The sequence below is a fragment of the Micromys minutus genome, assembly GCF_963924665.1.
Source record: "Micromys minutus genome assembly, chromosome: 16".
Classification (NCBI taxonomy): domain Eukaryota; kingdom Metazoa; phylum Chordata; class Mammalia; order Rodentia; family Muridae; genus Micromys; species Micromys minutus.
Genome location: NC_137985.1, coordinates 30,982,934 through 30,996,792, shown reverse-complemented (window position 1 = coordinate 30,996,792; position 13,859 = coordinate 30,982,934). Strand labels below are relative to the sequence as shown.

The following is a 13,859-nucleotide window of genomic DNA, read 5'->3' as shown; positions in this document are numbered from 1 at the left end:
TAAGTACACTACAATAAATCTATCTTATTTTTTCTTTTGTTCTTTTTAAGCAGGGTTTCATGTAGTCAAGGCTGTTCTTTAACTTGCTGCCCATGAATGGACAGCTTAAATTCTTCATCTTCCTGCCTCTGTCTCATAAGTGCCGGGTTTATGGATGTATGGTACCATACCTGCTTTTACTTGGTATGACAGCTCATCTCCATCTTCCACATACTTGGCTTTTACATAATTGTTATATTTGTTGTTGCTGGGGATCCAACCTAGGGCCACATTCAAGTCGTACAAGCACTTTGTTATTGAGCCAGATCCTTAAGCTAGGATTTTAGTTATGCCTTCTCAGTGGTATTGTGTCATGATCTTTTACTGCTCTCTAGCATCCTTTCATATCAAGTTGAAGGGCAGTCAGTCTATAGGCATACATTTTTACAGTCTATTATAATAAGGGTTCAACTTCTCTTGCCCACCACCTGCCAGAGGTAGTGGAAAAGTTGTATTTGGGGGGAAGTGTTTAACAATACTTCTTTAGGGGCGAGCTTGATCTTAGCAGTTGAGTCCTGAAGCAAACACCAAATAGGAGTCAGCAGCTTCAGTCCAGGCCTCTGTGCAGGCAGACACCATGCATGAATCAGCAGCTGCAGTTCAACTGGCCCGGCGCTGCAGAACCATCAAGAAGTCAAGCAGTTCTTGGGTGACATTACCGCAAGTGGAGCTCAACAACACTGCACAACACCCATGTGTGTCCTTAGTGCAGAGTAGTGAGGTGGAGCAAATCAAGCAGTGCTCCAGCTCCTGTTGTCTGGGGTCACATGTCCTTTCACCTGTGTCTGCTTCAGGAAGAGATTCTTCCCTCTGTGTGCCCCAGCAAAACATCAACTGGCATAACTTTCCAAAGGAGCTAGAAGTTTCCACTTGTGCAATCCTTAGCATTTATGATCAGTTTTTTTAGCCCATTGTCTGTGAATCTTAACTTTTGCCTTAATTTCTAAGGGACTGTTTCATCTGACACTGAATTTTTAGTTGATAGAGTTTAGACGTTTTTTTTTTCATTTAAAAAAAAAATATATATATATATATATATATATATATATATATATCACCACCTCACTGCCTTTTGGTCTACAAAGGTTCTGCTGAAGAATTAACTCATAATCTATTTTTTAAAAAAATTTTTTTGAGACAGTGGCACTAAGTAGCCCAGGGTGACCTGGGCCTCACTGATAGTCTAGGCCCACATTAAACCTGCAACTTTTCTGTCTCAGCTTCCCAATGACAGGGTTACCAGTGTGTACTACTGTACCCAGCTAACTGATGATCATACTTAGGATCCTTTCTCTTTAGTGAATTGCTTTGATGCTTTCAAGAATCCTTTTTCATCTTTAATTTTTGATAGTGTTGTGACAGTGTATGTGTCAGTCTTAACCATCTTGAAAGTTCATTGTGTTCCCTGTGTTTGCAGATCCATGTCTGTCTCCTGATTTGGAAGCATTTCATTCAGCTAGTCTCTGTCCATCCCTTAGTCACTTGTGGGATACCCATAATAGACTGTGTGATAGTGTCAGTTAATCCCAATTTAAATTGTTTATGTCAGGCTTCCTCCTACCCCCCCTTATTCCTTAAATTCAATTTTAAGTTACCTGTCTTTAGAGTTGTGGTAGGAATGTGAGTCAGTACTTGAACATCTGACTTGCTCCATGATTGAAGCCTTAGATTGAACCCCCAGAACCAAAGAAATTGCTGATTCTTAAGTTTAAATCTGTTGTTAAATTCTCTAGCATTGATTCTGTTCACATAGTTTTCCTGATTACTCTCAGATCTTTGATTGAAACCTGTTTGAACATACATGAGCCCCTTGATTTAAAGTGTTTCTTTAGGGACTGACTGTTCAGTATGGTTTTCTTCCATCTTTGTATGTCTTTTTTTTTTTTTTTTAAAGTACAGAATAGAGTTTATTCAGGTCATAGGAGAGTTAAGAGGGTGGTAGAGGCAGAGAGAGAGGAATAGAGGAGTAGAGACCGGCCATGAGCACGTGGAGGGAGAGGGAGGAAGGGAAGGGGAAGAGGAGGGGTAGGGGATTGCAAGAGTATCTTTGCATGTCTTACAATCGTTTTGTTGAGTGCTTGGCATCTGGGGCCTGGAGATAGGGCTTGGTGGTACAGAGTTCTAGCTGCTCTCACAGAGCGTGCAAATCAGTTCCCAGCACCCACATTGGGCATCTCACAGACACCACCTACCTATAAATAGTTCCATGGGATCCAATACTCTCTTCTGGACTCTGTACTTGTACATCCATACACACCTAGACATATACTTACAAAATAATAGGAAAAATAAGCCTTTAAAAATGTTTTTTCCTTTGAAAAACAAACACTACTCTTAAATTTGCTTTGGGCACATCATAACAAGGCCTATTTTGAACTTGGGATCAAGCTCATGTAAAGAGCTAGTGTCTTCTGGCCTCTGTTTGTCTTGCCTTCATTTCCTTTTTCTCAGTTCTTCAGTGTGTATAGCTGCTTGCTTTGCTTACCTGTTAAATGTGTATATATATACTTTTATGTGTTCATTTTGGAGGAGTGCAAGCACACACAGGCCTGGCATTCTTTCAATGGGTCCTCATACTTGAGGGGCAAACATTTCACCAGGCTCCAAAGAAATCTGCACTTGGATCCTAGGTTCACCTAGAATTCTTGACCGGCTTAATACTTCTCCCAAGTATCAGGGCTCCAAGTATTTCTCTCATGCCAAGCTGAAGTTTACATATTTTGTTACTTTCCTCTAGCCATAGCCTCATATCCAGGAAGTCACCCTGTGGTTTAATCCCTTTTGTAACTTGTTCATTGCTTCCCATGTTTGTTTCCAACATGAGGCTCCAGCAGTTTTGTTTTCCACTGAGTGAATCCTCTAGGAGAAATAGACTCGTCTGTCCGCAGTCCTCCTAAGGGTTAGAAGGTTGCAAATAAGGTCTGTCCATGTAGCTTGAGGACAGGTATTGACAACTGGGCTATTGCTCCTAAGTATGGCTTGCTGTTTAGAGGGTGGAGCAAACGCCAGTAATGCCAACATTTATATTTTATGTTCTCTCTCTATAAGTAGTTTGACTATTGTCTGTCTTTAGTTTTTTATTTATCTTGCTATGGAACTGTAAGTTTACTCTTCATCCAACCTGGGCAAATTCTAGCTGTTCTTTAAATGCTAAAATGCTTGGTAACAGTGTATTAATCTTTGAGGCTTTGTTTCTTTCTTTCAAATGGATACTTACTGATTTATCTTCATATTGAGTGATATCTTGCCTGGGCTCTAGCACCCTGTTGAAATCATTGCATGGTGATTTTTTCCATTTATTGCACTTAGCATTTTGTTTTGTTTTAGTCTTAAATTTTTTTCGCCTTCCCATTTATGAACTTTATTGATTCACTGTCCCATGGTTCCTTGCCTTTTCTGTGTCTAATAAATTCTTATGTCATAGATGCTGAATTGTAGAGATTCTGGGCCCTGTGCATCCTTGTGAAGAGTGCTGGGTTTTGCTTCAGTGGGAAATAGAGGACTTGCACTATACAGCAGACCTCTCAGTTTGTTCCTTCAGCTCTCAGATATTATAGCTATTGGGCTTCTGAAATTCCAGTCTGTCAAGTTTGGTCAGAGTAGAACCTCAGTTGAGTTTATATTCTGTGGTTCTTTTCTGCCTCGGGAGTTTTGCTGTTTTACAGCTGCTTGGCCAGCACTAGTCAATACCTTGAAGCCTCTGACCAGTGATGTGGGATTCTGTTGTCCTGTAATCCATGGGTTAAAAGTTAACCAGGCAGAAGCCCACACATCTCACTCAGAACAGTTTTTGCTTTCATGACTTCTCTATTACAGGAGAATTTTGAAGCTTTTTTTTTAAGCTTTTTAATTTTTGTTTTTTTATGATTGAGTAGATAATGTATATAATTGTGGTGGGTTAGTTTTCCATAGGTGAAAGCTAGAACTATCTTACTCCTAGCTTTTAATAACACATTTGAGTTTTTATTTTCCCAGTGCCTATAGCTAATAGATCTTTATCCTTTCTCAAAGAAACCGGTTATATCAACACTGTTAACAAGTGTTAACTTGCTCCTCTGTAAACCATATGTCAAGATGAGAATTTGATATTTTAGTTTTTGGTCATCATTTTTAATTCCATTAGATCTAAAGATAAGATTATATATTCAAAGTGGTTTCATTCAGAAGTTTGAAGATGAATTTTATTTTATTTTTCCAGTCTAAATTTGTTGTCAATGGAATCTGTTATCAGATGGCTTTTGAAGGGCCATTTGTGCATTTATGTGCACGCATGCATGCATGCATATTTGTGTGTGTTTACATGTTCTATAACTGATACTACCTTATGATGTACTGCAGTTTTCATGCATACCAAGCTATGCATGGTAGTGCATAGTTAGGATCCCAGCAGATAGGAAGCTGAGTCGGGAGAAATGCTACAAATTTGAGACCAGCCTGAAGCTACATAATGAGTTCTAGGTTAGCCTGAACAACAGAGTTAAGAATATGAGTCATGATACCAAAGATTTAAGAAGTGGTAAATTGTTTTATTGAACTTACATTAACACCAGCAGCTGATTTTGAGCCTGCAAATGTGAAAGTGATGACAGAAAGGAGATGGAAGAGAGGAGTTATTTTTGGTCTTGAAAAAACACCCGGATGATGGGATGAAGACTTACTTTAAGGTCTTCATCTGTAATCAGTCAATTTGTAATAAGGTGGGAAATAAATAAATAAATGAAACATGGTGTGTTTTATTTCCTTATTTGTATAGTAAGGGTGATGTCATTTTTCAGAACCACCCTTCTGACTTTCCCGAGCTAAGGAACAACTGTGTGCATGAAAACACCTTGAAATGAAGGACTCTTCTGTGTTGCACCTGCTTCTCTTTGGTGGAGTAGATGATCCTCTGAAAATGATTTCAGTATTATGGGTTGCTTAAATGGAAAGGAGGATTTTGTAGAGAGAATCTCTCATAAGCATCACCTGTGAATAAAGAAACTGATGACCAATGAGCTGAGGCAGGTCATAGGTGGGACATTGGTAGAAAGAGAATTCTGGGAAAAAGAAGAGAGCCATGGGGGATGAGATGAGGAAACAAGTGGGGAGATAGAGGTAAACCAGTCAGCAGAGGAGCTTGGAGAGATGAGGAGATTGACATAAAACAGTAGGTTGAGGAACTCATTGAGGAGATGAAGGAAGAGGTGGGGCTGGGACTGAAGGAGGCGTAACTAACCAAGTGGTAGACTTTAGCAGCAGAAAAGAAAAAAAAAAAAAAAAAAAAAAAAAGAATGGGAAAAGGTAAAGTATACACTGATCCTCCTACATTATAGAGCTTTGAGACTGAGTCATGAAAATGTCACCAGTCCAGATCTTAAGCATAGCCACTATGTCTTGCTGGCTCAAGAATACTCAGAGCTTATGCCATCCTTTCAACTCGCATAGACAGACATTGAAATTACAGCTTGGTTATGGAGTCCAAACTAACTTACAAAAGAAAGCCAGATGCTCGGCAAAGAATCATTTTTAGCTAATTTGTGCACAGTGCACATTCCATGCATATGTTAATTCGGAAATGTGTGTTACCTATGAAAACATGTTCACAGAAAAAAATATCAACCAAAACCCAGCTCTGAGAAGATTCACCCTCCCAGGTGCTGAGATGCTAAGACGCATTGTTCTATCATCATGCCTGATCCTACCTCAGACTGCCCTAGTGACTGTTTCATCAGATCTTGTTTCTAGCATAGCTTCAAAGAAAGCTGCTAACCTCAGATGACCTCAATTTGTCCAGCCTCACAGACTGATCCAGTCAAGACTTTAACCTGAACTTTCTCAGCCTGCAGAGACTGCACAACTGTTATAGCTAGCTTTCTTGAGTCTGACCGATATCCCAATTTTTTGGGACCCCACCTCCGGAAAAATAGAAAAACACCCCAGATCAACAGGAAACAATTTAAAGAGAACTATGCCCTATTCCCAAGAGGTGGGTGTTTGGTAGTTCAATGGGTGATAGATGTCATTTAAGGGGGTGGTAACAAATTGTAATGGTTTTGGATCAGGGAGGAAACAAAAGTAGGAAGGTTAGATTCAGGGACTTTATCCTTTTCCCCTATCTAATATTAGGGAGCAAATAGGGAGAAGGAATGAAAAGAAAAAAGGGAGAATAATTATAGAAATAATAAGGTAGATTATTGAACCTACTCTTATACATTGGTATAGATCTTGGTATATTGCTAAATTAAAATTATAGTTGGTTACAATATACATATGTATCAAGTCTGTTTAAGGTATTATATCTGTAATTCTTAAAAATGCAATGTTAAATTGTAGTGCATTTAAAATCTGCTATTACAAACAGTTTAGGATAAATGAGAAATGCAAGTAAGTGGTCAGAGAAACTCATGGTTATGTTAGATCCTAGTTTACTACAGAAATATTTTTTTCAAAATTGAATAGATAGTAAATAATTAAAAAGCAGTGTAGATGTACTATAGATAAATGGTCTTAAAATCTCAGAGATCTACAGAATGACATTTAGAGATATCTTATTGAACGATTTTTGACAAGGAGACAGATCTGCTCCTGGCAGCACCCTCATTCTACTTCAATAAAGATGGGCACCAAAGAACCTCCTTATGGAGTTTGCTTCAAATGTGAGAAACTAGCCACTTGGCAAGAAGATGTCCTTGCTTCAATTGCAGACAGAATACTATCCAAAATGAACATTCAAGATGCAGGTAAGTAAGTTACTGGGCTTTGAGAAGTTAGGCAAGTCCTTCATAAACTTCTGTCATATACTGGGCCAGAAGGCTGAAGATGGGTGCTCCAACAGTGTAGAGATCATTTGTGGTTGACTGTCCAGGCAGCCAGCCAGCAACCTTTGTTATTTCAGTAGTTTCGGAAGCTGCTTGGTCTGCACTCAGGTAATATTTATTCCTTCTCAGGTCTATGATGGGGTTTGAAGACTGGTTTGTCTCACAATTAAGTTTAAGTTGCTTAGAAAAGTGTTATAAGGTTTATGCGAGTTATGTCAAAAAATGATTTAAAGTACAGAACTCTAACTTACCAAGATAAGATAGAAAATAGAGGGCTGGAGAGAGATGGCTCAGCAGTTAGCACTGGCTGCTCTTCCAGAGGTCCTGAATTCAATTCCCAGCAACCACATGGTGGCTCATCTGTAATAGGATCTGATGCCCTCTTCTTGTGTGTCTGAAGACAGCTACAGTTTACTTATATATTAATAAATCTTTTTTAAAAAATCAGGTAAAATTACTTTTACAATGTCTAGCCCATTTGCATTTGGCAACTTTTGAGAAAGTATTCTATTATCTTTTTAAAAAAGATTTACTTTATGTATATGAATAACCACGGAGCCATCTCTCCAGCCCACCTGATGGCTTTTTGTATTAATTTTTACTAATATTGTATATAATGTATTGATGTAAGAGAAAGAGCCTTCTATAGGACTAAAGGGGAAATGGAGAGAGAATCTCTTATAAGCAACACCTGTCAATAAAGAAGCTGATGGCCAATGAGCAGAGGCAGGAAGTAGGTGGACACTGGCAGGAAGAGAGGATTTTGGGAAATGGTAAGAGATTAAAGAGTAGAGTGCCATGGTGTATGAGACAGACATGAGATGGGAGATGGACTGAGGAGACAGGTAAACTAGCAGGTAGAGGAATTCAGGGAGATGTGAGGAGTAAGAAGACAGGCAGGGACTGAAAGGTAACTAACCAAGTGGTAGATATAGAATAGATTAAATGGTTAAATAAGTCAGGAGCTAGTCAGGGAATGAGCCAAAGTTTATGGCCTAGGCATTTAATATATATTCTCAGAGCTGGGCCTGGGAAAGGAAAACTTGGAATTTAAAAAAATAATTTTTTACAATAGTTTGTTCCCATTATGTTGATAGTAGACTAGAAGACAGAGCTCAGAAACAGAAGTGCTAAGTTGTGTGTACTACAAGTAGGAGGGTGTATTAGACAATCCTACAATATTGTTTATGTCACTGAAAGATTGATTGGCACTTTGTATCCTCTGTTGTATCCACTCGAGATTCCTTCAACTCTCACAAATGATTGTGTACAGCATTCATTTTGGTCATGAACAGGAACAATAACTTTGCAAGTACACTGATGAAAAACAATCTGACCAAAACCTCTGTTCTTTAATAGCAATTAATTGCAGAAAAGGACATCTGGGGAAGGTTGGGAGCAAAGCAAGGCAGAGGACATAGGCAGTGGAGTATTAAAGATTAGAGTTGAGCTTCTTATCTGGTGGTCAGGCAGAGCCTGATATGATTAGTTGTTGAAGTTGAATATAAATTGAGCTGAGGAGAATGGTGAAGCTACCTGAGTCAGAGCAAGAAGTAGGGCACAGGCTTCTAGACCTTGTTGCAGAGAGGTTCATTCCGACAGCACATAATTTGCATTCTTGTTCCATGAGAGAAGAGGTTCATAGATGGGCACATGTTCTCACACCCTTGAACCATGAACTGGAGTTTTCCACCTGAAAGAGACAGACCAGCAGTAGCAGAAAGCTTCTTTCAGCCTTGCCCTTTACCCATGGCCCCCTGTGTTCCCATGCAGGGATGACCAGGACTTCTCTGTGTCTCTTTTTCTATTGCCTCATTTTTTTTGTGCTTTCTTGTTTGTGTCTTTATTTTCTTCCTATAATGGTGAAATTTCACCAAGCCTTATTTTCACTTGACCATGCTACTCTGCCTTTACTCTTCCCCACAAGTTTCTAGCCTCCTTAGCTTCCATCTCATTCACAGCTAAGCCTAAGGTACTCAGGATTGAAACTTTTTTCCCCTCAAAGATGCACTAGAAAAATTCTATTAACCAAATTCCATAGCTCTTTTCCACTTTTCCCCCTATTCTGTATGAACTTGATACTATTTACTTTTTCTTGATACTTTTCTCTCAAAAAATTTCCCTGATTCTTCTGTCTTCTATGTCCGAGTTAAGTTATTTCTAAATCAAATTCTCTTTCCACTTAACTGACCACCTTCATGCAATTACGCTAACAACTAAGTTTTTTAAATCCTTGGAACGCTACCCTCCTCCTTGTGCTTCCTTGCTTTTGTTTATTAACTTTATACTGCCATTTAGAATCTTGAGTGACTTGACTTTGTCCAGTCAACATTTATTTTCTTCATTCCTCTAATTGCCAAATCCAAAAGAATTTCACAGTGATTCCTGTCTATATTCTACATTTTGACTTTGATTTTGTGTTTTTTTTTTGGGGGGGGGGGAGACATCTTTGTATGATTAAATCAATAGTTCTCTTCATGTCTAGAATTTCACTGGTGCAGGCTTGGCAATAGGATTGTTATTTTTTAGTCTTGTTTTGTACATATGAAGGTTAGAAGACAACTGTAACTGCACACTAACTCAGGTCAGTAAATGCCTTTATTCACAGAGCCATATTGGCCATTCTTGAGCATTAGTAGTTTTAAAAGATGCTCAGGAGATTCTAATGTATAGCTCAAACTCAGTACTACTGGATTTGACATGTTCCTTCTGTATACCCTTTCCTCTCCAGATTTACCTGTTTTTCTTTACCTGGAAACTTGCAGCACTCATGTTCTTTCCCTTCTTTTTCTTCTCTTTAGACATTGTCTTGCTATGTAGCCCAGGTTAAATCTCCTAGTCAGCCACCCAAGGACCGACAAGAGACATATCACCTCATCAGTTTTCTCTGTAATATTTCTTATGTCAGACTACACTTCCTGTACACTGTGTTTTTGATGTTCTTTTCTGTAAGGCTCGTGGTATGTATTGTTTATGTTTATTCAGTAGTGGTTAAATGTACAATTATAGAATTATAGGGAAGATATTTCTATCTAGGGGTTGGATAAAGCAGAGTTGGGCAGTATGGTTCATGGAAAGGAAGTAGCCAAGAGCCCTCGTTTTGGAGATGGAATGCTAAGCACAGGGTTGAGAGATCTGAGATGTGCACACAGTTTTGTTACCCTGTGCACACAGGTTTATAGACAGTTGCTGATTAGTTTATTCAGTGTCTACTAGATGCTTACCATTCGTTATACATTGTGCTGTGTTCTAGGAAGATAGAATCGGGTACACACTAGACAGTTCTGAGTCAGTGGAACAACTTAAGAGCTCAGAACTTGAAGAAAAAATGAAGTTTTATAAATCCCCAAGTTCATTGATCCCTACTCCCCCTACTCCCCCCCCCTGCCATTTTTATTTAAGAGATGATTGAACCCAGGCAAGTTCATTTCAGGAAGTTCCTACTACCTTCAAAGATCTTCTTTAACATGCACTGCTGAGAATTTTGAGTGGTGCATATTCCTTCTCCACGGAGACATTGTGCATCATTGTTCATATAAGCACATGTGTGACAATTTATTGTTACACCTGAAATTTGGAAAAAATGTGATGACATTTCCCAACAGACTACTTAGTCGGGTCATACATATGGGGAGTGGAGGCTGTAAAAAACAGACCATATACAACTCATTTCTTAGTTCTTTTGGCAGTGCTGGGGACTGAACCTCTAGGACCTTAGGTATGCCAGGCAAGTGTTCTGCCACTGAGCTACAACCCCAGTCCCTCTCCCCTTTCTTAACTTCCCCTTCACCTTTTGCTTTATTGAAGACATGGTCATGCTTATTGTCCAGTGATGGGATTATAAATCTGGACTACCATGCTCTCTTTTCTGAATCTAGGAATATCTTCTCTCTTACTTATTTGTAACCTTTATTGCTGATGAATACTAAATTTATCTGAGTGACTTTTACTCTAGTCTATATTCATTGGCTTCTTGAAATTATAAGTACATGGTTTACTCCATAGCAGAGAACTTAAGTAACTGAGCTTCTGTCATACTTTCTCACGACCCAAAAAAGAAACATTTGGAGCCTATTTAACAAAATAAGCAATACTAGAAGGCTAGAATGCGGCTAGCCTTGTGAAGAGTGCATCTTCTTTCTGTTCCCTCCTCGGTTCCCTCCTTTCTTTTGTCTCTCTCCTTCCTACTTTTCCTTCTACCCTCTGTGTGTGTGTGTGTGTGTGTGTGTGTGTGTGTGTGTGTTTTAGTTTGAGATAAGGTTTGAGTATTTAACTCAGTCTGTCCTCAAAGTCTTACCAATCCTCCTGCCTCAGCTTTCCTGAAGTAATAGACATGAACCATCGGCAGTTCCATTTCAGACTTATCTTGAAGATCAGTGACAGAATTCTGAAATGCTTTTACACCCTTATACTGCCTCTAGTGCTGCTAATCCCCTAGCAAGAAGCATAGCTTTGGGCAGATCTAATTTTAATTTACTACTTTCTAGAAATGTGATTGACATTGGGGATAATAGTTTTACCTGCCTTTACTCATCTAAAAATGTTGGATAATTAACAACATTGGGTGAAATGAAGTATGTGTATCTGGTAGTAATTTGAGACATCAACCTTGAGATTTTTCTTATTTCTTTACTGTGAGTGGGAGCATGTATAGAGGTCAGAGGACAACTTGAGGGTGTCAGTTCTATGATGTGGACCCTGGGTATTGAATTCAGGTTGTCAAGCTTAGCTCAGTTACCACTGAGCCATCTTGCTGATCCTAACTTCTTATGAACAATGGAGTTGGACAGTAGTAGCGTGTTTATTTTGTTTTTTTTGTTTTTTCTTAAAAATGGGTTCTTTAAGTTGTGCTACATTTAGGGCAGAATGAAACCTGAAAAAGGATTTCCGATATTGTGAAGATTTTTTTTTTTTTTTTTTTTTTTTTTTTTTTTTTTTTAATGATAAGGTTTCTTTGTGTAGCCCTGAATGTCCTGGAACTGGCTCTGTGAACCAGGCTGGCCTTGAACTCATAGATCTGACTGCCTCTGTCTTCCAAGTGCTGGTATTATAGGTGTGTGCCACCACCACCTGGCTGAACCAGAGTCTTTGACAGAGCCATTTGTGACACTAAAATTAGTTTGTCCCCCAGCCCCTGCTTCTCCTCTCCTTCCTCTCCTGTATTATGTAGCCCAGGTTGGCCTCAACCCCTAGTCAAAGACTAATACTTTTCCACTGTGGCTTACCTGAAGATGTGCTTGGAAGTGCTGTACTCATAGTCTCATTTCCTTTCTCATTTGTCTCTCCAGACACCTGTTCACCTGCCTCTTCAAACTTTTCACTTGAAACTTGTTCCCCTGAAGATACCTCAGAAGGTTGGTCAGTCAAGGACTGCTCAATTGCAGTTTGTACATCTGAACTGTGGTCGTGGGAAGTGCTCTCCCCCGAGGTGTTCTCGCTTGAAGTGTTCTCCCCCGAGGTGCTCTCGCCCGACGTGTGCTCCCCCGACGTGTGCTCCCCCGACGTGTGCTCCCCCGACGTGTGCTCCCCCGATGTGTGCTCCCCCGACGTGTGCTCCCCCAACGTGTGCTCCCCCGAAGTGTTCTCCCCCAAAATGTGCTCCCCCGAAGTTTGCTCCCCCGAAATGTGTTCTGACAGCTGCTCTTCTGACATGTGTTCACCTGAAGTGTGTTCCGAAGACTGTTCTCCTGAAGCGTGCTCACCTGCAGGATGTTCAGTTACAGGATGCTCACTTGATTCCTGTTCACTTGAACTATGACCATCCAGAGTCTTCTCACCTGAAGGAGTTTCATATAAAGCCACAGCATCTGAAGGGTTTGTGAGTGAGATATTTTCACTTGAAAGTTGCTGAACAGAAGCTTGGTGGTCTACAGAGTCAAGAAGCTCATCAGGCTGACCTGGTGGTGCTCCTAGGATGGAGAAAAAAATGCAAGAAAGGTGAAGATAGAAGAATGGGATCAAGACTGATTTCCTGTGGAGCCAGACAAGTAGAAGTCCTGGGTTTCCTGGTAGGTCTACATGAGACACTTAAAGATAGTTTAGATGTTGGGAGAGGTCATCTAACTACTCCACAAGACCAGGAAAGACAGAAGTGTTTAAATAACTTTGGGCACCACTACTAAGACTTATAATTAAATGTGGATCCTCTCACCTAAGCATGGTAAGCACAAGAGATGACTTCCCTACCTGACAAAGGAAGAGTCAGAGTCAAAGGACCCTCATTCTGTCATCAGAAGTTAGACACCAACCCTTCCTCCAATTCCTCTATGGGTAAAAGGTAAGAAGAATAGAGATAGGGATAGAGAAGGCAAATCGTCCTCTTCCCCTGCAACACAGTCTGGTTGTGAGATCCTGGATCCCTTCAAATTGCAGAAAATTTTCACTTCTACCTGAGTGCAGGAGTTACAGGTACCACAGCACCTAGCACAGACAACTTCTTAAACAATTATTTATATATGTTATGTATGTGAGTACACTGTAGCTGTCTTCAGACATACCAGAAGAAGGCATTGGATCCCATTACAGATGGTTGTGAGGCACCATGTGGTTGCTGGGAACTGAACTCAGGACCTCTGGAAGAACAGTCAGTGCTCTTAACCACTGAGCTATCTCTCCAGCCCCGCACAGACAACTTTGAATACCTAGTAATTCCAGCCTAAATTAAGGTTAGGTTTTTACTTTGTTGTTGTTGTTTTTTGTTTTATGGTTTTTTTTTTTTTTTGTACTGGTGATGGGACTCAGTTTTTCTCAACAGTAGGAAACTTTCTCTTGGCATGGTAAATGTTAAACTAGAACATCCCTAACCAGGAGAAATCGGTTGGTATAGGAGTTCTCAAAGTTGTTCTTGCTTACTCTTGATTCTAAGTCAGGTTAGTTTGGGTAACTAAGACTTGTCTTTCTTCAAGGGGGCAGAAATATGTTAAAAGATGCCCCCTCTGGTGTCCACCCGGTGTTGGTTTATAGAGAATACTTACCTCTGGCAGATCCAATCAGATAAAGACCCAGTAAGATTAATTCCTTCAT

At 39.8% G+C, this 13,859-nt stretch overlaps 1 protein-coding gene across 1 annotated transcript; it reads right to left on the bottom strand.

Annotated features, from left to right (window-relative positions):
• Positions 1–8,404: 8,404 nt before the first annotated feature.
• On the bottom strand, positions 8,405–13,859 carry ACRV1 (acrosomal vesicle protein 1; the record flags this gene model as incomplete). Its single annotated transcript, XM_080930545.1, has 4 exons — positions 8,405–8,529; positions 10,284–10,403; positions 12,062–12,745; positions 13,811–13,859. The coding sequence occupies 4 exons, from the start codon at positions 13,857–13,859 to the stop codon at positions 8,405–8,407; spliced, it is 978 nt and encodes a 325-aa protein (XP_080786671.1).